At 56.3% G+C, this 24,554-nt stretch overlaps 2 protein-coding genes across 2 annotated transcripts in view; both read right to left on the bottom strand.

Moving 5' to 3' along the window:
- Positions 1-20,775, bottom strand: part of LOC136790775 (uncharacterized) — a 45,222-nt gene extending 24,447 nt beyond the window's left edge. Inside the window, exons 1-32 of the mRNA XM_066996553.1 lie at positions 20,772-20,775; positions 20,102-20,268; positions 19,830-19,952; positions 19,176-19,331; positions 18,821-19,078; positions 18,428-18,507; positions 17,881-18,019; positions 17,673-17,765; positions 17,174-17,278; positions 16,840-16,963; positions 15,999-16,111; positions 15,758-15,910; positions 15,359-15,513; positions 14,966-15,128; positions 14,495-14,682; positions 13,434-13,571; positions 13,121-13,232; positions 12,772-12,915; positions 12,315-12,497; positions 5,329-5,448; positions 5,057-5,179; positions 4,403-4,558; positions 4,048-4,305; positions 3,655-3,734; positions 3,108-3,246; positions 2,900-2,992; positions 2,401-2,505; positions 2,067-2,190; positions 1,226-1,338; positions 985-1,137; positions 586-740; positions 193-355 (exon numbers count right to left, since the gene is read on the bottom strand). Of these exons, the coding sequence (XP_066852654.1) occupies positions 193-355; positions 586-740; positions 985-1,137; positions 1,226-1,338; positions 2,067-2,190; positions 2,401-2,505; positions 2,900-2,992; positions 3,108-3,246; positions 3,655-3,734; positions 4,048-4,305; positions 4,403-4,558; positions 5,057-5,179; positions 5,329-5,448; positions 12,315-12,497; positions 12,772-12,915; positions 13,121-13,232; positions 13,434-13,571; positions 14,495-14,682; positions 14,966-15,128; positions 15,359-15,513; positions 15,758-15,910; positions 15,999-16,111; positions 16,840-16,963; positions 17,174-17,278; positions 17,673-17,765; positions 17,881-18,019; positions 18,428-18,507; positions 18,821-19,078; positions 19,176-19,331; positions 19,830-19,952; positions 20,102-20,268; positions 20,772-20,775 (4,380 nt within the window). The remainder of the gene's footprint in view (positions 1-192; positions 356-585; positions 741-984; positions 1,138-1,225; positions 1,339-2,066; positions 2,191-2,400; positions 2,506-2,899; positions 2,993-3,107; positions 3,247-3,654; positions 3,735-4,047; positions 4,306-4,402; positions 4,559-5,056; positions 5,180-5,328; positions 5,449-12,314; positions 12,498-12,771; positions 12,916-13,120; positions 13,233-13,433; positions 13,572-14,494; positions 14,683-14,965; positions 15,129-15,358; positions 15,514-15,757; positions 15,911-15,998; positions 16,112-16,839; positions 16,964-17,173; positions 17,279-17,672; positions 17,766-17,880; positions 18,020-18,427; positions 18,508-18,820; positions 19,079-19,175; positions 19,332-19,829; positions 19,953-20,101; positions 20,269-20,771) is intronic.
- On the bottom strand, positions 20,493-23,827 carry LOC136790724 (maestro heat-like repeat-containing protein family member 2B). The gene is made up of 7 exons (XM_066996144.1): positions 23,662-23,827; positions 23,307-23,564; positions 22,914-22,993; positions 22,367-22,505; positions 22,159-22,251; positions 21,660-21,764; positions 20,493-21,449 (listed from the first exon to the last, which is right to left on the bottom strand). The coding sequence occupies exons 1-7, from the start codon at positions 23,815-23,817 to the stop codon at positions 21,318-21,320; spliced, it is 963 nt and encodes a 320-aa protein (XP_066852245.1). The 5' UTR covers positions 23,818-23,827; the 3' UTR covers positions 20,493-21,317.
- Positions 23,828-24,554: the final 727 nt, after the last annotated feature.

Here is a 24,554-nt window from a genome sequence, read left to right as displayed (position 1 = left end):
GCACGTCCCGTATCCGTGACAGCCTTGCAGCCTGGGAGCAGCGGCTGTCCCGGCCGTCCCGAACTGCTAACGCGGAGACGCCCCAGCACAGCGTCCTGGCAGTGTCCAGAGACATTTGCAAAGGGCACCCAATGCCTTTGCCTCGGACTTTGTGTGGGGGAGCAGACGCAAAGCCCCTGCCACTGAACGTACAGTCAAGGACTCCGGAGAAGGCTGGTGGTCCTCCAGCCTGCGACTGGACGAGCTGGGCTCGGAGCTGTCGTCTCCCACTCTCTTCAGCTTCTCGGATAAGCGCCTCAGCACACAGATGCCAATGCTGTCTTTCCCCAGAGTCCTCCACAGCTCCAGTGTGTTTCTGCAAAGGAGAAGATGTGCAACCATGAGCCCGTATGCTCTGTTACCTGTGATGCCTTCACCTCACTCTTCTTCAGCAGCTGGGCTGAAGATGCCCGGTTCCTACCAGCGATACGAGCACACCTCAGACATTTTGGTGTAGGAAAAGGAGCTGCTGCTTCACTTGGATCACCCTAGTGGAGACAAGCTACGGCTCTCTGACCCCAGCAAGAAAGGGAGTAGTGCACATACCTGTCCATAGGCACAAACTTCTGGATGATGACATCCGTCGTGAGCTCCTCGTGATAGCGGGCCAGGATCAGCACCGCATCGTGCACAAAGTACATGAACGAGGTCTGCAGCATGGACCATGTGCAGGTGTGCAGGATGGAGAGGACTCCTGGCACCTGAAAGAAGCAGGGGAGAAGGAATGTCTTGGTACGTCCTTGCTTCTGCGGGGACATGGACGTTCAGCCCATGAGCCACGCCTGCTCCCTTGCCACGCTTTCAAGCTTTAAGGCGAAATTTCACCCCTACCACCTTGCCCAAGCCCTGGCTCTGCACCGAGAGCTTCTTTAGCACACAAACGGCAAGATGTGTGGTGCGACAGCCAAAACGAGAAAGTCCACGTCGCGGAAAAATGTCTCTTACGTCTGGAAGAATGTCCTTTCCACATATTTTCACGAAGGTGATCATCCAGTTCCCTGCAGCACGCACACGTCTTCCTCTGGCACGCCGGAAGGTCTCCTTGATGGCCATCATGAAGTCCGTGGCCTGTTCTTTGGGGAAGTTTTTGCAAACGATCTGGAAAGAAACAAGAAACAGGAGAGATCCTGTCACGGCTCTGCTCCAGCTCTTCAGAACTTAATGCAAACTTGAGGGCACTCTTTACCTTTCCAATTTTGACAGAGGTCTGGAGCTGCTGAGATGCGGCGATCTGATTACTCAGCCCCTCACACCAGCTCGCAGGGTCGTCTGTCTCAAACACCCTGTTCGTGGCCTTGGCTGGAACGAGCATGGGGAGAAAAGGGGAGTCACACTTAGGGAAACTGAACTTCCGTTCCCGGGCTTTGCTGAAGGGGGACCAGAAGCCAGGGTAGTTAGTCTTTAACTCGGTGCAGCGGGATGTCCCTTGCCAGGTTCTGCAGCTGACAAGCTGGCGGTGCTTGTTTCAGGGGCTGCAGGCCTCTGCTCCCTGCAGCTGCCTCTCCTCCTGCCACACAGGCCACCAGCGTCTCTGGGAGGCCAACACTCTACTCTGCGCAGACAGATGCTGCTCGGTGAAAAGGTGGTAAGAACTGCCTTCGACGTGATTTCCCGGGGGGGGGGTTGGTTGGTGCCCCATCCAGCAGCTTCCTTCAGTACAGAGAGTGTTTCTCAAGGGGCTGGAAAGGGGTTGAACCAAAATCCATCGCCTCACGCTCTGGGCCTGCAGCTCAGCTCCCTCCTTCCTAACGCTCCTCACTTGAGGGGTCTACGTCCTGCTGTCAGCAGCGGGGGATGGCCCTGAGTGCCCCCGGCTGCAGGAAACGCTGCTGGCGGGTGGGACTGGGTGTTCCTCTGCCAGGATCCCTCCCCAGGTGGCTGGGGAGGTGGAGGACGAACAGGGTGGGGAGAGGACAGCAGCCGAGCACCGTGCCTCTCCTTTCCCTCCTGGCAGCAGGGCCCAGCCCCTGGGAGCCTGGTAGGGCCAGGCGGGGCACAGAGGGCCGGCAGGCGCCTGCTCTACTCACCTTGGATGTGGAGAAGGGAGCTGAGGCAGGTAGCGGCCAGCTGGCGGGAGCTGGTCACGGGGTCATAGGTCAGAGGCCCCAGCAATCCCGCCAAGGAGCCAAACGGCACGTAGGCACATCTTGTCTGCATGGGGGAGAGGAAGAACAAAGGCTGTAGGCGGCCCCAGCGCCCCCTTGCATCTCCCACCCGTGCCCCACTCAAGCCAGGACTGGGCAGAGGGGCCACCCCATAGTGCTGGGGGACCCGAAAGCCCGTGCACAGCTGGGCAGAGCTCCCCTTCCAGGCCCCAGTGGTTCCAGGGAGCAGGGGCACACGGTGGGCATCCTTACTCACCTGGAAAGTGACTCCATCTCTGCAATCCGCCAGCAGCTGGGCGTAGACCTGCAGGGCCCTCTTGCGCTGCCACGGATTGTCCGAGGAGAGCCGGAGCCACAGTACCTGGGGCAGAACAGCTCTGTCTCACAGGGGGCATCTTTCCCTTCCCGCCATCCCTCTCCATTTCCCTCCCTTCCTGGCACTTTCCCTGAGGGCCTGCCCCGCGGCCCCACCGAGTGGGCACTGGCACTGCTGCCTGCACTGCCCCACTCTCTTCAGACACACCTGCCCCCACCCAGGAGCTTTTTCATGCAGCCATCTCCTTGCTCCAGCCGGCCAAGGGATGCCTCTTGGCTCTCCCCCCTGCAGGGCCCATTTCTTTGCCTCCCTGAGGTCACAGTGACCTGGCATGGCAGCAGGAGGTTCCTGCTCCTCTGCTAATTCGCCAGGGGCCCCAGATCTCGGTCCCCACTACTGACAGGAGGGATGCTTTCCCCACCGCCCCATGGATACTCACGTGGACGATGTCTACGAAGACGACAGTGGTTGGCTTTGTCTTGAGCAGGACTGCCATGAGCCGGCCCAGAGCCTTCGTGGCCATGTGCAGAGACTGGAAGCAGAGGAGAGGGACAGAGATGCGGTATCACGGTTGCTGCCAGCGCACAGGTTGTGCTGGGGGGTGGGGTCCTGACCAAGATGTGGGCAGGGAAGGGACAGCAAGGTACCTGTAGCTGCAGCAATGCCACCTCCGCGTTCCCTATCTCCTCCATCTGCTCATCCGCTGAAGGAAGTGGCAGAATGGACTGGCAGCAGTCAGACAGCAGGCTGCAAATTTCCTTCCTGCTAAAAGAGATCTTCAGCTTGCTGGCAAGGGGAAAAAGGAAGAGAAAAAAAAAAGAAGAGTTACTAGCGCTCTCCAGAGACGGTCAAATGGCATCTGGTCTTGTCCTCATCGACCGCCCCAAATCCAACCAGCCTAGCCTGTGGCGGTGAGTGCTGCCTTCAGCTCCAGCAGCTGCTCTCTCCTCCCCGGCAGCAAATACCCCCCAGCTCCAAAGTGAGGGAGACCCTGGGGCTCCTTATCTTCCCTGCCAGATGGCAGGAGGACCAGAGCCTTTCTCCCCGCCCAGAACCTTCCCTACAGGTCACTGGGCACAACAGACCAGCCCTCCCTCTTGTAGATGCTGCTCCTCTTCCCCTACCCCCTTTGGGAGTTCCCCGACACGACGAACGTCATCCCGCCTCACAGCCCCCGCAGCTCCTCGCTCTTACCTCCACTGCTCCAGGGCCAGAATCACCTTCAGGTGCAGTGACGATGCCGGGAAGTCCCAGAGAGTCTTCCTCATCAAGTTCTGCAAGTCCCAGAGAGAAATTTGCAAAGTGGGCATTGGGCGTAGGAGAGCTCTTGCACCCTGCCCAGAGACGGGCGCTACTACCAGACACTGGCTCCATCACTCCTGCAGCTCCCACAGAGGCGCTGCAGGATGTAGCAGCTCCCCAGCGGCTGCCCAGCCATGGCCACTGACTGCCAGCACCCAACGGCCCCACCAGCTGGGGACATGGCTCTAGGAGCTCAGGAGCTCCCACTCAGCTGAGGGAGACCTTCATGCCTCATGGCATGGCCCAAAACTCCCCTGCAAGACAGCTCTGGCTCTCGGCACTCACCTGCAGGATCAGCAGCAGCTTGTGCTGCAGGACGGGATCAAAGCTGCCGAAGTTACCCACAGCTTGGATGGCACAACCGACCTCGGTGATGCTCTGCACCAGGGCGAGATTTTTCTCCAAGTTCTGAGGCCCAGCAGAGAAGAAAACACTTTGAACTGGATGAAGGTCCGCGGGCTGCAAGAGGAACATGTGCACGTGGGGGAAATCTAGGGGAAGGGCTTGGATCTTCATGCTGGGACAAACTGTTTCTTGGGGGACCTTTTGAAAGAGACGGCCCATCTCAGTATGCCCTAGCGTGGAGGGACTGGAGCTGGGGCACCCAGCATCCCTGCCCCTGCACGCCCCGAGCTCTCACCTGGCTACTGGAGATGTAGAGCAGCAGGATGTTGCCCACGATGTCTGCCTCCACGTGGGCGAGCAGTTGTTCCTTGGAGGCACGCAGTGCCATGCTGCTGTAGGTGAGCATGGCAGCATTGCAAGTGGCCTGAGCTCTCCTGCTGGCCCGGGTCATCTGCGTTGGTAAAGATGCTGTGAGACGTCTGCCCGATGGCCCCCCACACCCCACGACGCCCCTTGGGCTCCCGAGGCAGGAGCTGCCCTGCCCCTGCACCAGCTTCTTATTTCCCCGGGCACGTCCTGGCAGCTCCTCAAGCTGCTCCCCCAGCTCTCTGTGAGCTCTGGGGCCAGGAGTTGTTCCGAGCCCGCAGGCCGGGCTCTCGCATGGGGCTGGGCCGGAAGGGCGCAGCCTCTGTCACGCTGCATTTCGGTCAGGGGAACAGGGCTGTGTGCAAGCAGCCGCTGCAGCTCGGATCCACGAGGCACAAAACCCCATCCTCTCCGAAGACACCCCACGGGCCCCAGCTGCGGGGGGTCCCCTTCGAAGCGCAGGTCTCGAGGGGTTCTTACACTAGGGGCAACCTAAATGCAGCTGCCATGATTTGGCCGCTACTGGTGCAGAAGTGAAAAGAAGGTGGAAGAAAGCCAATGAGTGAAACCCCAAACGCTTCACCTTCTTGCGTCTGGAAGCCCCAAAACACTGGGCGTTGCACAGTGTGGCAGCAAACGTTGTGAAGGTCTCCAAGGCCAGGCGGAAGTGGCTGTCGGCGGCTTGGCAGACAAGAGAAATGATTCCCTGCAACAAAAGACCGAGGGACAGTTGGCACAGGCCCAGACGTTCAGTCACGGCCAGCCACAGTGGCAGGCAGCGATGAGGAGATGGAAAAGGCCTGGAGCAGGGCCGGAAGAAGCCCTTTCCCCCAGGGACAGACCAGGGAAACTCACCTGGGCCTCAGATGGCTCCTCAGGTTTTGCTTTCTTCAGATGTTGCAGCGGCTTCTCTTGGACGTGTGGGAGTTCCTGACAAGCTCCCAGCGTTGTCCCAAGAGCCTTGTACAGGAAAGCCTGGAAGGGAAAAAGCCGAGCCCGAGATGCAGCAACAGCGTGGCCTGCTGGAACGGGGCCAGACCAGGACAGGCCCCAGCGCACGGGGAGCAGCCGAGACCGGACGCAGGGATGGGCTTTAGCCAGCCCCGCTCAGCACGGAGGGAAAGGCCGCTGGGGGGCAAGGGCTGGGGAAGCAGCGCAGAGCACCGCCTGCAGCCCCAGCCCCGCAGGACGAGGATGTCAGATGGGGGTGTTAGCGTTCATGAAGACACATAATCCACAAAGTGATTATATGAAGGTGTTTTATTAGGCGCTGGAAGTTAGGGGCATGCCTGCCCAAATCTAACTTTGTCTGATTTGTTCTCTTAGTTCTCTTTTATCCCCTAAGCTATTACAGACACATTAGGTTTCACAACTCATCTATGCATATTCATTTCCTAGCTCCGCCTAGCCTCGCTTCGTATGCTAATTATCAGTCCTTCTGCGCTTGCGTACTAATCTCTGATGGTCGTCAGGATGAAGTAAGATGTCTTCATCAGAGTTGAACTTTTTAACCTTTCCTTCTCACGCATGCTCTCTGAGCCCTTGGTCTCAGTCCAAACCGCAAGGTTGGTTTGATCCAGTTCCCAGAGTCCAAGAAGCCCCAGTTATCTAGACGTCTTGCAAATTGAGCATTCTTTTAATCCTCCTTACTCCTCATCATGAATTGGTGCGTTCTCATGTTACCCTTGCACATATATTTTGTATCTTCCAAGTACAGCCTCGGAACAGTACATCGCAAATGTAACATATTAAACAATATTGTATTATTTCTTCTTCTATTACTAACATTTCCCCCCTTTGAAAGCATTTCACTCCTTCGAGGAGGGCAAATGCTTTCACTAACTAACTAAAATGTTTTACACTCAGTGCTCACCAATAATATAATCAAGGAAAATAACTTCATTAGGAAGCAAGAAAATTACAAAGATTAGGATTGTCACAACATTTCATAAGTCCACCACTTCTGCTTTATTTTATGTTCGCTCTTCTGGTTGGTTTCACTTGATCTGAAACCGATTTTGTCTATTCAGTTTTCATTGCATTTCGCCTCCTGGGTTCCTCAGATTCTTTCTCTGAAATCCGGAGTTGTTAGATGCTGGTGGAGGATATTGAGGACGTGGTTCCATTTGCCGAGCAATGGTTTGCATCACTGTCCAGTTCCAGGTTGTCTTCCTTAGCATCAGACTTTTCAGCATTATAAATGTTAAGCAAATTAGTATCCCTACAATCACCAATATAATTATTGTCTCCAGTAAGGACTTAACCCAGTTACTAATAGTCCATCAGCTAAAAATTTTATCCAACCAGCTTGTTGTCATATCTTTCTCTTCCTGTTCTGCTTCTTGTTCTACTCAAGCCAGTTGTTCTATGACATGTTCTACATCAATAGTCACATTTGAAATGTGAATGCAGCAATGATCAATATGATCTTTTAGAAATCTGCATACTCCATGTTCCTTTAATAACAGTGTATCTAATGCCAATAGATTTTTGTAGCACCATTTTAGTTGTAGATTGTAGTTGGATATTAAGGTCTCTAAAGCCTTCTTTTGTGGCTCTCGTGCGCCTACTCACTTGTCCTGTAAGTTTATAAATCATTTCCCTATTTCGATAAGTAACTACCTTTGCAAATAGAGATTCTAATGCCCAATTGAATTTTACTCCATCCGAGGGTTCATGCCATATATCTTCATCTGCCCCTTCTTCTAAACTTCTTTTTGCTCTACTAATTTGTAGGGTTTCCAACTTTCCCTTAAAAGGAGACTTTTTCCCTATTGGACGCAGTGTGGGGAGGGAGTCCTAGAATTATTTCTTTTAGCTCCCCATCTATCGGCAGGTGTGTAGTCCAAGTTCCATTACTGGCTGCCCATACAAATTGTCCTGGACTTTGTATGGTACTATAGCTACAATCCACTGCAACTTGACTAGCCTGGCTATTTCTTTCCAAATTGTACTTAATTCCTCGGCAAACACATCCTGCCCTAAGAGCTATCAATACCGGAAGTAAGTGCTTGATATCTTCATTATTACTGTCGCAAGTGTATTTCTTCTCACAAGTCCACCAAGCTACCTTTGTTGACTCTTGTCTACCACTACTATCAACCCGGCTTACTGTATAAAACTGATCAGTTCCATTCTGCTTTCCCTGCCATTTAATACACCATGATGTATTCCCTCCATACTGGAATTTCTGCAATAAACTTACTGTCCAAGAACTATCCCACCCTTTCATTCCTTTTGGCTCATTTTTCTCTTGACATTCCCAAACAATCTTTTCTCTAACTCCTTCTACTACACGTAGTTTGTCGTAATAACACTGTCCCACATTCTTAAATCTGCCTATCGTTATGAATTGGTAGTTCTTCTTTTCACATTCAGACCTTGATGTTGGGGGGGCTCAGTTTCCTATAGTATTGTGTAACATTTATCCTCTCTAAAACTTTCACTTCTTTACATTGAATTGTTTCATTTCCTTTTACTTGGGGCAGTGGGGAGGTTATTGTACCCCACTCAAGCGGGTCCCCCGTTGCTTTTGGAATGGGCATACAAGCAGTAATTCTATCAGTTCCTTTAATTATGGCAAAATCTTTAATCCATCCGACCAGTAAATTCTCTGATGGTTGCCTGTGTGGGATCTGTACCACTTGTGTCCATGGTACCTGGCCCTCTCTTTTTCTTCTAGATCCTTTTCGGTGGGCTACCAATATTCCTTTATCCAATTTCGGATATACCAATATTTCTCTTATCCCGTAATCTGGGCTATTTTCATGTGTTACCATGCACCGCTAGTTTCCTTTGTTGACTTTAGTAACACTAAACAGGGTTCAGGTGGTAGCTCCTCTCAGTTGTTGTCCCAATTCTATGGTTTTACTTACGTACGCCTTCCCCTTCCATCCAGCCTTCAATCCTGTATTGTCCCTGGTTGTGTCTACGTATATTTCCTGGCTCTGTCCGGAGTCATTTATTTTTTCCCAGACCACCTGTAGAGAGCTAATTGTTATTGGTTTATTGTTATGCATTCGACATTCCAAAGTAACATTTTCTCCTTCGAATATTTCCTCTTTCTTATATTTTTCTGGTATTTCTAGGAACTCAATTACAAGGTATTTACACAAAACAATTACTGTTATCGTTACCGTTGTTAAGAACCCCAACATTGTATGGTTATACGCGCCTCATCTGTAGTTTTGTATTTCCGATTGCTCGCACTGACCAAAATTCGGGAACCTTTTTCACCCGAGTATAATGAATCCAAGCATCCACCCCTTCTACCTTTACAGCTGTAAAAGTAGTCAATAATACTTGATAAGGTCCGGCCCACCGTTCTCTCAGGGGTTCTTCATTCCAGTTTTTAATGTACACTCGGTCACCTGGCTGAATATCGTGGACAGGATTTTCCAGTGACAACGGTCGGTTCCACACCAGAACACTTTGAAGTTGAGCTAAAGTTTTACCAAGAGACAATATATAATTATAAACATCCTGGCTCCCTGTTATATGCGTATTAGGATTTGGTTCTGGGGATTCATAAGGCTTTCCATACATTATCTCATATGGGCTTACTGACATTCCACTCCTTGGCTTTATCCTTATTCTCAGTAAAGCTATAGGCAAAGCTTGTGGCCATTGTATTTTGGCTTCCTGGCAGATTTTACTGATCTGTCCCTTTAGAGTTTGGTTCATCCTTTCTACCTGTCCGCTAGATTGGAGTCTCCATGCAGTATGTAAATTCCAAGAAATTCCTAATAGCCGGCTTACGTCTTTAACCACAGATGCAACAAAGTGGGGTCCCCTATCCGAGGATATTCCTAACGGAAACCCCAAACCTCGGAATGGTTTTCCATTATATAACCATTTTACTGTCTCTTTAGCTTGATTGGTGCAACAGGGAAGGGCTTCTGGCCATCCGAAAAAGGTGTCAACCCCTACTAACAAATACCTATATCCCCCAGTCCTAGGTACCTCTACAAAATCAACTTACCAGTAATCTCCTGGTTCTATTCCTACTCTAACTCTTCCCATTTCAGCATGTTTTCTTGCTACTGGATTATTTTTCAGACAAATCGCACACTGACATTACTGATTTTGCCATTGTTAACATATGTGTAGAGACAATGCTACGTTTTAAAAATGGTACCATTGCCTCTGCACCCCAGTGACACTCATTATGTCTTGTCTGAAGTATTTCTCGCATCACCAAGGGGGATATTACTATCTGGCCCGTAGCGGTTACATAGCGTCCATCAGAGTTCTTTCGGGCCTTTAGGAGATTTGCTAATTTCTCATCCTCTGGCAAATATATTGGGTCTCCCAAGATACAGCCTCGGAACAGTATATCGCAAATGTAACATATTAAACAATATTGTATTATTTCTTCTTCTATTGCTAACAGGGGCAGTCCTGTAAGCTGTCAGTGACTGAAATGTGACCTGTTGCACATGGAGTGGGTTAGGAACAGGAATTCACACCAGCTGTTTTGGACATGACTGCATTGTCATGTATATATTTGTACATAAAATCCTGTGTTTAATGGTAGATGATCTACCAGACTGCAAAGGAGAAACTCCTGGTCCAAGCGGGTTCCAGAAGTTCCGGTTGGTTTGAGCTGTGGGAGCAACTGCTTTCTCTTTCCTCTTTCCTCTGGGCCCTGCCTTTGCAGAACAGGGCAGACAGGGTTGCTCAGAGCTTGGCCTGTGTGCAGGAGAAGCACCACACAGCTGGCGCTAGCAGAGTGGCCGGGCCCCTCACGGGGCGATGCTCAGATTGGCTCGCTGCCCCGTCCCGGGGAGGTGCAGGCAGCGTGGTGGGCAGCGAGTCCAGCCTGCCCCCCGCAGCCTGCCAGGCACCAGCTTGCTGGTTCATCCTTGCCGGGGCCTGCTCCGGAGGCTGAGCCACAGCACCCACCGTGCTGTGTACCATGGGCTCAAGATGGGGTAGACAGGGACACAGGGCTTTTCATTGCAACCTGCCTCCGAGTTCCTTAAAAAGCTTTAGCAACCATCAAGTTGTGATATTTAGAGCCTTGCACAGTGGCTCCCCAAGTATGTGTCCCAGCCGTAGGGCAGGGCGGGAAGCCAGGGCTGTGGAGCAGTGCTCTGATGTTTGCCTCTTTGCTCTGTACTTTAGATGACATCCTGGCGAGAAGAAGAAGAAGGAATTGAGGCTCCGTCAGATAGCAGGTCGGTTCACGTGGGGCTGAGCTCCGGATCCGTGGGTCTGGGCAGAGGTCAGAGCCCAGAAGCAGCCCGGCAAATGCCCGGCACCAGGGGCCGGCCAGCCAGGGGGGAGCAGCTCCAGGGTGGCAGGGGGGACAGCTGCCTGGGCTGGCTGCTCACAGCTCTTTCTGTCTTGTTGCAGCTTTCCAAGGCCTGAGCAGCACTGAGGACACCCGAGCGTGGCAGGCGGCAGACAAAGCCCTCCGTGACTGTGGCACACTGTGGGCAATAAAATTCCGCACGTGGTCTCACCGCTGTGTACTTGGGGAAATACAACTCAATGTGGCCTCACCACTGTGGACAAAGGGTCTTTTTCCCAGGGCCAGGGGGGGCACGCTGGAGCCTGTGGGGCGAGGCCTGGCAGGATGCACAAATGGCTTCTGAAGGAGTTGGCGGACCTCACCGTGAGGCCTCCCAGGATTATCCTTCAAATGTCACCGCGATCAGGAGAGGCTGCTGAGGACTGGGAGAAAGCAAACGTCGCTCCTGTCGTCAAGGTGGGCCAGGAGAGAGACCTGGGCACTGCGGGCAGGTCGGCCTCACCCCAGTCCTCAGGGATGGGATGGGATCGGAACCGTTTCCAGCCCTGTGCAGGACGAGGCTGGGAGGGGAGCAGCCAGCACGTGCGATGCCGGGGGACGGAGTGCCTCAGCTGCCTGACGGCAGCCACAGCCAGGCTGGGCGAGGGGAGAGCGGGGCAGGGCCCAGCGCACCGCCGCTGCTCAGCGCCTCTGGGCTGAGGCCTGCTCCCGTCCCCCTGCCCCGTCCTCCCACCCCACGTTGGGGGCAGGGCGCGAGGGCTGGGTTGCGGGGGGCTGCAGGAGCGGCCCTGAGGGAGCCAAGGCTGGGGCTGCCCCGGGCACAGCCTGCACGGCCGGTTCTGGCCTGTTCCAGATGGTGCCAGCCGGTTCCCCAATGGACCGGGAGGACTCCACCGGGGCACCCGGAGACACCTCTCAGCGAATCAGAGCTTGCGGCGCCACTGTGGCACGGCGGGTGCAGCCCATGGCCCCGGTGTCATAAGGGCACGCTGTAACAGCACGCCATAAGGGCATGCTGTAACAACACGCCATAAGGGCACGCTGTAACAGCACGCCATAAGGGCACGCTGTAACAACACGCCATAAGGGCACGCTGTAACAGCACGCCATAAGGGCACGCTGTAACAACACGCCATAAGGGCACGCTGTAACAGCACGCCATAAGGGCATGCTGTAACAACACGCCATAAGGGCACGCTGTAACAGCACGCCAGCCCTCCCCAAGATGGGGCTTTGCGTCCCCCAGGGCCCGGTGGCGTGGAGTCGGCGTTTGTTCCCAATGTGCGTGTTTGATAAGAAACTTACCGAGGCAGATGCTTACAAACTTAGCGGGTTGGCTCCTTGGCGGGATTGCTAGGCCTTTTTTTATATGTCTAGTGCTAGACATGTAAACTAGCTAGACATGCTAGACATAGTGCCGAGTAGCGAAGGTACTCTAGTTCCTGCAACCCAGAAACCCGTTTGTCAGCTGGGTAACGAGGCCAAAGCAGACATTCACCAGCAGAGGCCATCCACGCGGCGCGTGCAGGCCCCTGCCCACCCCCCACTTCTCAGACCAGCGGCAGAAAGAGTTGGGTTCACTCACAGACTCGAAGAACATCTTGGTGGACCTGGCGATGGCTTCAAAGGCCGATCCCAAGTTCACTGCCTGCAGCACCCTCACGAACTCAGCTAGCGCCACCATGCTTTCTGCAACCACCTCGGGACAGGCAATGTCCGCCAGGCTCTGTTGCAGCACCTGTACAACAGGTCTCCTGTGCTTTCGCACCTGCAAAGCCAAAGACACGCACAGACTTAGGGCTCTTCCTGCCTCAAAGAGCTGCTCTTTACGTGGCTGACAGGCCTGTTACGAAGCATTGTTACTCTGACATTTTGCACCAAATTTTCCCTTGGCAGCCCTGCTGGCATCGGGGGAAAGAGCGTGGCCTTAGGAAAGAGCCCTGTTTTTGCCTTTGCCGCTCTGTCCAGGCTCTCGAAGCAGCTCTCCCCCGGGGTCTTGCTAGGGAGGGGCTCCAGTCAGAGCACAGGAAAATCCGTCTCACCTCCACGGGCACACTGCTGACTGCGTTGCCCAGAGCTCTCGCTGCCATCTGCCTTATGGTGCTGCTTCGGTGCTGTGCTTTCTCAGTGAAGACCCTGAGAATCTTCAGGACGTTCCTCCCCTCGATAGGCGGGTCATTCATCAGCTACAATAGAGCAACACATCCACGAGAGTCAGGACACAACCTCAGCCCAGGCACAGCACACAAACAGGGTTCGAACAAAGGAGCTTCCATCCGAGTCTCGATGGCGACGCTTTCTTCTGATCTCTTCCCACAGAAAGAGGCAGCCCAAGCAGCAATACCTTTAAGAAAAGCCCTCTGGAGCCCTCCTGCCCTCCTAGTGCCTCACCTCAGCAAAGAAAGCCATGGCTGTCAGCTGCAGGTTTGCTGATGGGCAGTCCAGCCACTGGGAGAAGCTCTCAATCAGCTCCTGTGAGATGAGCTGCGCACGGACCAGGACTCTGCACAAAGAGCACAAGAGGCAACGCCTGGTCAGGCGGGAAGGCTGCAGGCTGCCACCCCGGACTTCCCCTCCTCCAGCACAGGCGCTGTTCTGTCCTGCAGCAGAGCTCCCCGAGCACGCAGGAAAGGTCCCCGCCAGCCGTTGCCCTGGACGCAGCCACCCAGAGGAAGGTGGTGAGATGCTGCCTTGGGGCTCTCACCTCGTCAGGAGGCACATGCCCTCGGCATGAGTGTGGGGGCTCTCCAGCATCGCCGACATTTTTTGCATCCAGGACGGCGTCAGCCAGTTCTTCTGAGTGCATTTGCTCAGCACTGACATAAGAGTTTCGCAAAAAGGCCTGGTGAAAGAACAAGAGCCAGAGGAGTCTCAGATCACAGCAGCATTCCGGAGGGGAAGACTTAGCAGAGCAAGAATGCTCAGCAGCTTTACGAGCCGGTTCTTCACTCATCCCAAGCTCCATCGAGGGAGAGGCAAAGAACCGCTGAAGCAACGCTGTGTAGCCGCCAAGTCTGTAAAGCTGGCAAAAAAACAACTGTCTTTCTTAGACCTGGCAATGCCCCAAGCCACTTACAGAAGGACAAAACCCAGGGCCCCCAGGCTCAATCGATGCCAGGCACCCACAGCCCTCCCTACGGGCCCTTGCCGCCAGCACGTTGCGCAGAGGGGCTTGCAGGCTACAGACGGCCCCAGCTTTCTCCTGCCCTTGAGGAGCGGGAGCAGGGGCAGAGCGCGGTGCTACAAAGAATTCCCGGGATGGGGCCCCCCAGCTGGGCCTTAAGGGCACCCTGCGGCAAAGTGCCCTGTTATGTTGTGGGGGGACTGACCTGACCACTCGAACCTCCGCAGGGAGGCAGCACCGCCTGAGTGCAATGGTTGGTGCACCCTGACAGGCCATGAATTACACCGGCAGGGCCTCTAGGGCAGGAAAGCACAGCTGCCTGTGGTCAGAGCTGGGCCACAAACCCTACGAGGATGTGGCAGCTGTGCTCGTGCTCCCTGGAAGTCACCGCGCAGGAAGACCCTCAGCACACAGACATCTCTACCGTAATGAAAACAAACTTTGGACAAGCCATCATGCAATAATTACAGCCTGCCCGAGAGAAAAACAGAGAAAAGAAACCCCAAACAAACGGGGATGGGAGGAAAAAAACAAATCCGCAGCCTCAAGTGGCCTCATGCCTAGGAAGCAGGACAGGAAACAAACAAACATGCTTGCCTAGGCAATTCAAGCCCCCCTTCCCTGCTCCTCCCGCTCCTGACCTGCGCACGTTGTCCTCTCGCCGCTGATCCTCAGAGAGCCCTCTCCAGGGGCTGAGGGGCGCAAACAGCATCTCTTCCCCCAGTGCCTCGCTGACCTGCAGCAGGAGCCCAGGGAGGAGGGAGGGAAGCAAGCTCTGGACCCCCTTCTCGGACTGCACAGACACCACTTCTGAGATGGCACAGGCGACCTACAGGGAAATTAGACCGAGAACCACCTGTTAAACAAAAGCTTTGCCACCAGCCCCGGCCCCCTGGCTGCCTGGGGCACTTTTACTGCCTGCACGTCCCGTATCCGTGACAGCCTTGCAGCCTGGGAGCAGCGGCTGTCCCGGCCGTCCCGAACTGCTAACGCGGAGACGCCCCAGCACAGCGTCCTGGCAGTGTCCAGAGACATTTGCAAAGGGCACCCAACGCCTTTGCCTCGGACTTTGTGTGGGGGAGCAGACGCAAAGCCCCTGCCACTGAACGTACAGTCAAGGACTCCGGAGAAGGCTGGTGGTCCTCCAGCCTGCGACTGGACGAGCTGGGCTCGGAGCTGTCGTCTCCCACTCTCTTCAGCTTCTCGGATAAGCGCCTCAGCACACAGATGCCAATGCTGTCTTTCCCCAGAGTCCTCCACAGCTCCAGTGTGTTTCTGCAAAGGAGAAGATGTGCAACCATGAGCCCGTATGCTCTGTTACCTGTGATGCCTTCACCTCACTCTTCTTCAGCAGCTGGGCTGAAGATGCCCGGTTCCTACCAGCGATACGAGCACACCTCAGACATTTTGGTGTAGGAAAAGGAGCTGCTGCTTCACTTGGATCACCCTAGTGGAGACAAGCTACGGCTCTCTGACCCCAGCAAGAAAGGGAGTAGTGCACATACCTGTCCATAGGCACAAACTTCTGGATGATGACATCCGTCGTGAGCTCCTCGTGATAGCGGGCCAGGATCAGCACCGCATCGTGCACAAAGTACATGAACGAGGTCTGCAGCATGGACCATGTGCAGGTGTGCAGGATGGAGAGGACTCCTGGCACCTGAAAGAAGCAGGGGAGAAGGAATGTCTTGGTACGTCCTTGCTTCTGCGGGGACATGGACGTTCAGCCCATGAGCCACGCCTGCTCCCTTGCCACGCTTTCAAGCTTTAAGGCGAAATTTCACCCCTACCACCTTGCCCAAGCCCTGGCTCTGCACCGAGAGCTTCTTTAGCACACAAACGGCAAGATGTGTGGTGCGACAGCCAAAACGAGAAAGTCCACGTCGCGGAAAAATGTCTCTTACGTCTGGAAGAATGTCCTTTCCACATATTTTCACGAAGGTGATCATCCAGTTCCCTGCAGCACGCACACGTCTTCCTCTGGCACGCCGGAAGGTCTCCTTGATGGCCATCATGAAGTCCGTGGCCTGTTCTTTGGGGAAGTTTTTGCAAACGATCTGGAAAGAAACAAGAAACAGGAGAGATCCTGTCACGGCTCTGCTCCAGCTCTTCAGAACTTAATGCAAACTTGAGGGCACTCTTTACCTTTCCAATTTTGACAGAGGTCTGGAGCTGCTGAGATGCGGCGATCTGATTACTCAGCCCCTCACACCAGCTCGCAGGGTCGTCTGTCTCAAACACCCTGTTCGTGGCCTTGGCTGGAACGAGCATGGGGAGAAAAGGGGAGTCACACTTAGGGAAACTGAACTTCCGTTCCCGGGCTTTGCTGAAGGGGGACCAGAAGCCAGGGTAGTTAGTCTTTAACTCGGTGCAGCGGGATGTCCCTTGCCAGGTTCTGCAGCTGACAAGCTGGCGGTGCTTGTTTCAGGGGCTGCAGGCCTCTGCTCCCTGCAGCTGCCTCTCCTCCTGCCACACAGGCCACCAGCGTCTCTGGGAGGCCAACACTCTACTCTGCGCAGACAGATGCTGCTCGGTGAAAAGGTGGTAAGAACTGCCTTCGACGTGATTTCCCGGGGGGGGGGTTGGTTGGTGCCCCATCCAGCAGCTTCCTTCAGTACAGAGAGTGTTTCTCAAGGGGCTGGAAAGGGGTTGAACCAAAATCCATCGCCTCACGCTCTGGGCCTGCAGCTCAGCTCCCTCCTTCCTAACGCTCCTCACTTGAGGGGTCTACGTCCTGCTGTCAGCAGCGGGGGATGGCCCTGAGTGCCCCCGGCTGCAGGAAACGCTGCTGGCAGGTGGGACTGGGTGTTCCTCTGCCAGGATCCCTCCCCAGGTGGCTGGGGAGGTGGAGGACGAACAGGGTGGGGAGAGGACAGCAGCCGAGCACCGTGCCTCTCCTTTCCCTCCTGGCAGCAGGGCCCAGCCCCTGGGAGCCTGGTAGGGCCAGGCGGGGCACAGAGGGCCGGCAGGCGCCTGCTCTACTCACCTTGGATGTGGAGAAGGGAGCTGAGGCAGGTAGCGGCCAGCTGGCGGGAGCTGGTCACGGGGTCATAGGTCAAAGGCCCCAGCAATCCCGCCAAGGAGCCAAACGGCACGTAGGCACATCTTGTCTGCATGGGGGAGAGGAAGAACAAAGGCTGTAGGCGGCCCCAGCGCCCCCTTGCATCTCCCACCCGTGCCCCACTCAAGCCAGGACTGGGCAGAGGGGCCACCCCATAGTGCTGGGGGACCCGAAAGCCCGTGCACAGCTGGGCAGAGCTCCCCTTCCAGGCCCCAGTGGTTCCAGGGAGCAGGGGCACACGGTGGGCATCCTTACTCACCTGGAAAGTGACTCCATCTCTGCAATCCGCCAGCAGCTGGGCGTAGACCTGCAGGGCCCTCTTGCGCTCCCACGGATTGTCCGAGGAGAGCCGGAGCCACAGTACCTGGGGCAGAACAGCTCTGTCTCACAGGGGGCATCTTTCCCTTCCCGCCATCCCTCTCCATTTCCCTCCCTTCCTGGCACTTTCCCTGAGGGCCTGCCCCGCGGCCCCACCGAGTGGGCACTGGCACTGCTGCCTGCACTGCCCCACTCTCTTCAGACACACCTGCCCCCACCCAGGAGCTTTTTCATGCAGCCATCTCCTTGCTCCAGCCGGCCAAGGGATGCCTCTTGGCTCTCCCCCCTGCAGGGCCCATTTCTTTGCCTCCCTGAGGTCACAGTGACCTGGCATGGCAGCAGGAGGTTCCTGCTCCTCTGCTAATTCGCCAGGGGCCCCAGATCTCGGTCCCCACTACTGACAGGAGGGATGCTTTCCCCACCGCCCCATGGATACTCACGTGGACGATGTCTACGAAGACGACAGTGGTTGGCTTTGTCTTGAGCAGGACTGCCATGAGCCGGCCCAGAGCCTTCGTGGCCATGTGCAGAGACTGGAAGCAGAGGAGAGGGACAGAGATGCGGTATCACGGTTGCTGCCAGCGCACAGGTTGTGCTGGGGGGTGGGGTCCTGACCAAGATGTGGGCAGGGAAGGGACAGCAAGGTACCTGTAGCTGCAGCAATGCCACCTCCGCGTTCCCTATCTCCTCCATCTGCTCATCCGCTGAAGGAAGTGGCAGAATGGACTGGCAGCAGTCAGACAGCAGGCTGCAAATTTCCTTCCTGCTAAAAGAGATCTTCAGCTTGCTGGCAAGGGGAAAAAGGAAGAGAAAAAAAAAAGAAGAGTTACTAGCGCTCTCCAGAGACGGTCAAATGGCATCTGGTCTTGTCCTCATCGACCGCCCCAAATCCAACCAGCCTAGCCTGTGGCGGTGAGTGCTGCCTTCAGCTCCAGCAGCTGCTCTCTCCTCCCCGGCAGCAAATACCCCCCAGCTCCAAAGTGAGGGAGACCCTGGGGCTCCTTATCTTCCCTGCCAGATGGCAGGAGGACCAGAGCCTTTCTCCCCGCCCAGAACCTTCCCTACAGGTCACTGGGCACAACAGACCAGCCCTCCCTCTTGTAGATGCTGCTCCTCTTCCCCTACCCCCTTTGGGAGTTCCCCGACACGACGAACGTCATCCCGCCTCACAGCCCCCGCAGCTCCTCGCTCTTACCTCCACTGCTCCAGGGCCAGAATCACCTTCAGGTGCAGTGACGATGCCGGGAAGTCCCAGAGAGTCTTCCTCATCAAGTTCTGCAAGTCCCAGAGAGAAATTTGCAAAGTGGGCATTGGGCGTAGGAGAGCTCTTGCACCCTGCCCAGAGACGGGCGCTACTACCAGACACTGGCTCCATCACTCCTGCAGCTCCCACAGAGGCGCTGCAGGATGTAGCAGCTCCCCAGCGGCTGCCCAGCCATGGCCACTGACTGCCAGCACCCAACGGCCCCACCAGCTGGGGACATGGCTCTAGGAGCTCAGGAGCTCCCACTCAGCTGAGGGAGACCTTCATGCCTCATGGCATGGCCCAAAACTCCCCTGCAAGACAGCTCTGGCTCTGGGCACTCACCTGCAGGATCAGCAGCAGCTTGTGCTGCAGGACGGGATCAAAGCTGCCGAAGTTACCCACAGCTTGGATGGCACAACCGACCTCGGTGATGCTCTGCACCAGGGCGAGATTTTTCTCCAAGTTCTGAGGCCCAGCAGAGAAGAAAACACTTTGAACTGGATGAAGGTCCGCGGGCTGCAAGAGGAACATGTGCACGTGGGGGAAATCTAGGGGAAGGGCTTGGATCTTCATGCTGGGACAAACTGTTTCTTGGGGGACCTTTTGAAAGAGACGGCCCATCTCAGTATGCCCTAGCGTGGAGGGACTGGAGCTGGGGCACCCAGCATCCCTGCCCCTGCACGCCCCGAGCTCTCACCTGGCTACTGGAGATGTAGAGCAGCAGGATGTTGCCCACGATGTCTGCCTCCACGTGGGCGAGCAGTTGTTCCTTGGAGGCACGCAGTGCCATGCTGCTGTAGGTGAGCATGGCAGCATTGCAAGTGGCCTGAGCTCTCCTGCTGGCCCGGGTCATCTGCGTTGGTAAAGATGCTGTGAGACGTCTGCCCGATGGCCCCCCACACCCCACGACGCCCCTTGGGCTCCCGAGGCAGGAGCTGCCCTGCCCCTGCACCAGCTTCTTATTTCCCCGGGCACGTCCTGGCAGCTCCTCAAGCTGCTCCCCCAGCTCTCTGTGAGCTCTGGGGCCAGGAGTTGTTCCGAGCCCGCAGGCAGGGCTCTCGCATGGGGCTGGGCCGGAAGGGCGCAGCCTCTGTCACGCTGCATTTCGGTCAGGGGAACAGGGCTGTGTGCAAGCAGCCGCTGCAGCTCGGATCCACGAGGCACAAAACCCCATCCTCTCCGAAGACACCCCACGGGCCCCAGCTGCGGGGGGTCCCCTTCGAAGCGCAGGTCTCGAGGGGTTCTTACACTAGGGGCAACCTAAATGCAGCTGCCATGATTTGGCCGCTACTGGTGCAGAAGTGAAAAGAAGGTGGAAGAAAGCCAATGAGTGAAACCCCAAACGCTTCACCTTCTTGCGTCTGGAAGCCCCAAAACACTGGGCGTTGCACAGTGTGGCAGCAAACGTTGTGAAGGTCTCCAAGGCCAGGCGGAAGTGGCTGTCGGCGGCTTGGCAGACAAGAGAAATGATTCCCTGCAACAAAAGACCGAGGGACAGTTGGCACAGGCCCAGACGTTCAGTCACGGCCAGCCACAGTGGCAGGCAGCGATGAGGAGATGGAAAAGGCCTGGAGCAGGGCCGGAAGAAGCCCTTTCCCCCAGGGACAGACCAGGGAAACTCACCTGGGCCTCAGATGGCTCCTCAGGTTTTGCTTTCTTCAGATGTTGCAGCAGCTTCTCTTGGACGTGTGGGAGTTCCTGACAAGCTCCCAGCGTTGTCCCAAGAGCCTTGTACAGGAAAGCCTGGAAGGGAAAAAGCCGAGCCCGAGATGCAGCAACAGCGTGGCCTGCTGGAACGGGGCCAGACCAGGACAGGCCCCAGCGCACGGGGAGCAGCCGAGACCGGACGCAGGGATGGGCTTTAGCCAGCCCCGCTCAGCACGGAGGGAAAGGCCGCTGGGGGGCAAGGGCTGGGGAAGCAGCGCAGAGCACCGCCTGCAGCCCCAGCCCCGCAGGACGAGGATGTCAGATGGGGGTGTTAGCGTTCATGAAGACACATAATCCACAAAGTGATTATATGAAGGTGTTTTATTAGGCGCTGGAAGTTAGGGGCATGCCTGCCCAAATCTAACTTTGTCTGATTTGTTCTCTTAGTTCTCTTTTATCCCCTAAGCTATTACAGACACATTAGGTTTCACAACTCATCTATGCATATTCATTTCCTAGCTCCGCCTAGCCTCGCTTCGTATGCTAATTATCAGTCCTTCTGCGCTTGCGTACTAATCTCTGATGGTCGTCAGGATGAAGTAAGATGTCTTCATCAGAGTTGAACTTTTTAACCTTTCCTTCTCACGCATGCTCTCTGAGCCCTTGGTCTCAGTCCAAACCGCAAGGTTGGTTTGATCCAGTTCCCAGAGTCCAAGAAGCCCCAGTTATCTAGACGTCTTGCAAATTGAGCATTCTTTTAATCCTCCTTACTCCTCATCATGAATTGGTGCGTTCTCATGTTACCCTTGCACATATATTTTGTATCTTCCAAGTACAGCCTCGGAACAGTACATCGCAAATGTAACATATTTGGAACATGTAAATGTAACATGGGCCTGCAGCTCAGCTCCCTCCTTCCTAACGCTCCTCACTTGAGGGGTCTACGTCCTGCTGTCAGCAGCGGGGGATGGCCCTGAGTGCCCCCGGCTGCAGGAAACGCTGCTGGCAGGTGGGACTGGGTGTTCCTCTGCCAGGATCCCTCCCCAGGTGGCTGGGGAGGTGGAGGACGAACAGGGTGGGGAGAGGACAGCAGCCGAGCACCGTGCCTCTCCTTTCCCTCCTGGCAGCAGGGCCCAGCCCCTGGGAGCCTGGTAGGGCCAGGCGGGGCACAGAGGGCCGGCAGGCGCCTGCTCTACTCACCTTGGATGTGGAGAAGGGAGCTGAGGCAGGTAGCGGCCAGCTGGCGGGAGCTGGTCACGGGGTCATAGGTCAGAGGCCCCAGCAATCCCGCCAAGGAGCCAAACGGCACGTAGGCACATCTTGTCTGCATGGGGGAGAGGAAGAACAAAGGCTGTAGGCGGCCCCAGCGCCCCCTTGCATCTCCCACCCGTGCCCCACTCAAGCCAGAACTGGGCAGAGGGGCCACCCCATAGTGCTGGGGGACCCGAAAGCCCGTGCACAGCTGGGCAGAGCTCCCCTTCCAGGCCCCAGTGGTTCCAGGGAGCAGGGGCACACGGTGGGCATCCTTACTCACCTGGAAAGTGACTCCATCTCTGCAATCCGCCAGCAGCTGGGCGTAGACCTGCAGGGCCCTCTTGCGCTGCCACGGATTGTCCGAGGAGAGCCGGAGCCACAGTACCTGGGGCAGAACAGCTCTGTCTCACAGGGGGCATCGTTCCCTTCCCGCCATCCCTCTCCATTTCCCTCCCTTCCTGGCACTTTCCCTGAAGGCCTGCCCCGCGGCCCCACCGAGTGGGCACTGGCACTGCTGCCTGCACTGCCCCACTCTCTTCAGACACACCTGCCCCCACCCAGGAGCTTTTTCATGCAGCCATCTCCTTGCTCCAGCCGGCCAAGGGATGCCTCTTGGCTCTCCCCCCTGCAGGGCCCATTTCTTTGCCTCCCTGAGGTCACAGTGACCTGGCATGGCAGCAGGAGGTTCCTGCTCCTCTGCTAATTCGCCAGGGGCCCCAGATCTCGGTCCCCACTACTGACAGGAGGGATGCTTTCCCCACCGCCCCATGGATACTCACGTGGACGATGTCTACGAAGACGACAGTGGTTGGCTTTGTCTTGAGCAGGACTGCCATGAGCCGGCCCAGAGCCTTCGTGGCCATGTGCAGAGACTGGAAGCAGAGGAGAGGGACAGAGATGCGGTATCACGGTTGCTGCCAGCGCACAGGTTGTGCTGGGGGGTGGGGTCCTGACCAAGATGTGGGCAGGGAAGGGACAGCAAGGTACCTGTAGCTGCAGCAATGCCACCTCCGCGTTCCCTATCTCCTCCATCTGCTCATCCGCTGAAGGAAGTGGCAGAATGGACTGGCAGCAGTCAGACAGCAGGCTGCAAATTTCCTTCCTGCTAAAAGAGATCTTCAGCTTGCTGGCAAGGGGAAAAAGGAAGAGAAAAAAAAAAGAAGAGTTACTAGCGCTCTCCAGAGACGGTCAAATGGCATCTGGTCTTGTCCTCATCGACCGCCCCAAATCCAACCAGCCTAGCCTGTGGCGGTGAGTGCTGCCTTCAGCTCCAGCAGCTGCTCTCTCCTCCCCGGCAGCAAATAACCCCCAGCTCCAAAGTGAGGGAGACCCTGGGGCTCCTTATCTTCCCTGCCAGATGGCAGGAGGACCAGAGCCTTTCTCCCCGCCCAGAACCTTCCCTACAGGTCACTGGGCACAACAGACCAGCCCTCCCTCTTGTAGATGCTGCTCCTCTTCCCCTACCCCCTTTGGGAGTTCCCCGACACGACGAACGTCATCCCGCCTCACAGCCCCCGCAGCTCCTCGCTCTTACCTCCACTGCTCCAGGGCCAGAATCACCTTCAGGTGCAGTGACGATGCCGGGAAGTCCCAGAGAGTCTTCCTCATCAAGTTCTGCAAGTCCCAGAGAGAAATTTGCAAAGTGGGCATTGGGCGTAGGAGAGCTCTTGCACCCTGCCCAGAGACGGGCGCTACTACCAGACACTGGCTCCATCACTCCTGCAGCTCCCACAGAGGCGCTGCAGGATGTAGCAGCTCCCCAGCGGCTGCCCAGCCATGGCCACTGACTGCCAGCACCCAACGGCCCCACCAGCTGGGGACATGGCTCTAGGAGCTCAGGAGCTCCCACTCAGCTGAGGGAGACCTTCATGCCTCATGGCATGGCCCAAAACTCCCCTGCAAGACAGCTCTGGCTCTCGGCACTCACCTGCAGGATCAGCAGCAGCTTGTGCTGCAGGACGGGATCAAAGCTGCCGAAGTTACCCACAGCTTGGATGGCACAACCGACCTCGGTGATGCTCTGCACCAGGGCGAGATTTTTCTCCAAGTTCTGAGGCCCAGCAGAGAAGAAAACACTTTGAACTGGATGAAGGTCCGCGGGCTGCAAGAGGAACATGTGCACGTGGGGGAAATCTAGGGGAAGGGCTTGGATCTTCATGCTGGGACAAACTGTTTCTTGGGGGACCTTTTGAAAGAGACGGCCCATCTCAGTATGCCCTAGCGCGGAGGGACTGGAGCTGGGGCACCCAGCATCCCTGCCCCTGCACGCCCCGAGCTCTCACCTGGCTACTGGAGATGTAGAGCAGCAGGATGTTGCCCACGATGTCTGCCTCCACGTGGGCGAGCAGTTGTTCCTTGGAGGCACGCAGTGCCATGCTGCTGTAGGTGAGCATGGCAGCATTGCAAGTGGCCTGAGCTCTCCTGCTGGCCCGGGTCATCCGCGTTGGTAAAGATGCTGTGAGACGTCTGCCCGATGGCCCCCCACACCCCACGACGCCCCTTGGGCTCCCGAGGCAGGAGCTGCCCTGCCCCTGCACCAGCTTCTTATTTCCCCGGGCACGTCCTGGCAGCTCCTCAAGCTGCTCCCCCAGCTCTCTGTGAGCTCTGGGGCCAGGAGTTGTTCCGAGCCCGCAGGCCGGGCTCTCGCATGGGGCTGGGCCGGAAGGGCGCAGCCTCTGTCACGCTGCATTTCGGTCAGGGGAACAGGGCTGTGTGCAAGCAGCCGCTGCAGCTCGGATCCACGAGGCACAAAACCCCATCCTCTCCGAAGACACCCCACGGGCCCCAGCTGCGGGGGGTCCCCTTCGAAGCGCAGGTCTCGAGGGGTTCTTACACTAGGGGCAACCTAAATGCAGCTGCCATGATTTGGCCGCTACTGGTGCTGAAGTGAAAAGAAGGTGGAAGAAAGCCAATGAGTGAAACCCCAAACGCTTCACCTTCTTGCGTCTGGAAGCCCCAAAACACTGGGCGTTGCACAGTGTGGCAGCAAACGTTGTGAAGGTCTCCAAGGCCAGGCGGAAGTGGCTGTCGGCGGCTTGGCAGACAAGAGAAATGATTCCCTGCAACAAAAGACCGAGGGACAGTTGGCACAGGCCCAGACGTTCAGTCACGGCCAGCCACAGTGGCAGGCAGCGATGAGGAGATGGAAAAGGCCTGGAGCAGGGCCGGAAGAAGC

This window comes from Anser cygnoides, chromosome 4, assembly GCF_040182565.1.
Source record: "Anser cygnoides isolate HZ-2024a breed goose chromosome 4, Taihu_goose_T2T_genome, whole genome shotgun sequence".
NCBI classification, from domain to species: domain Eukaryota; kingdom Metazoa; phylum Chordata; class Aves; order Anseriformes; family Anatidae; genus Anser; species Anser cygnoides.
Note: the sequence above shows the minus strand (reverse complement) of the source record. Positions and strands in the feature narration are given on the sequence as shown.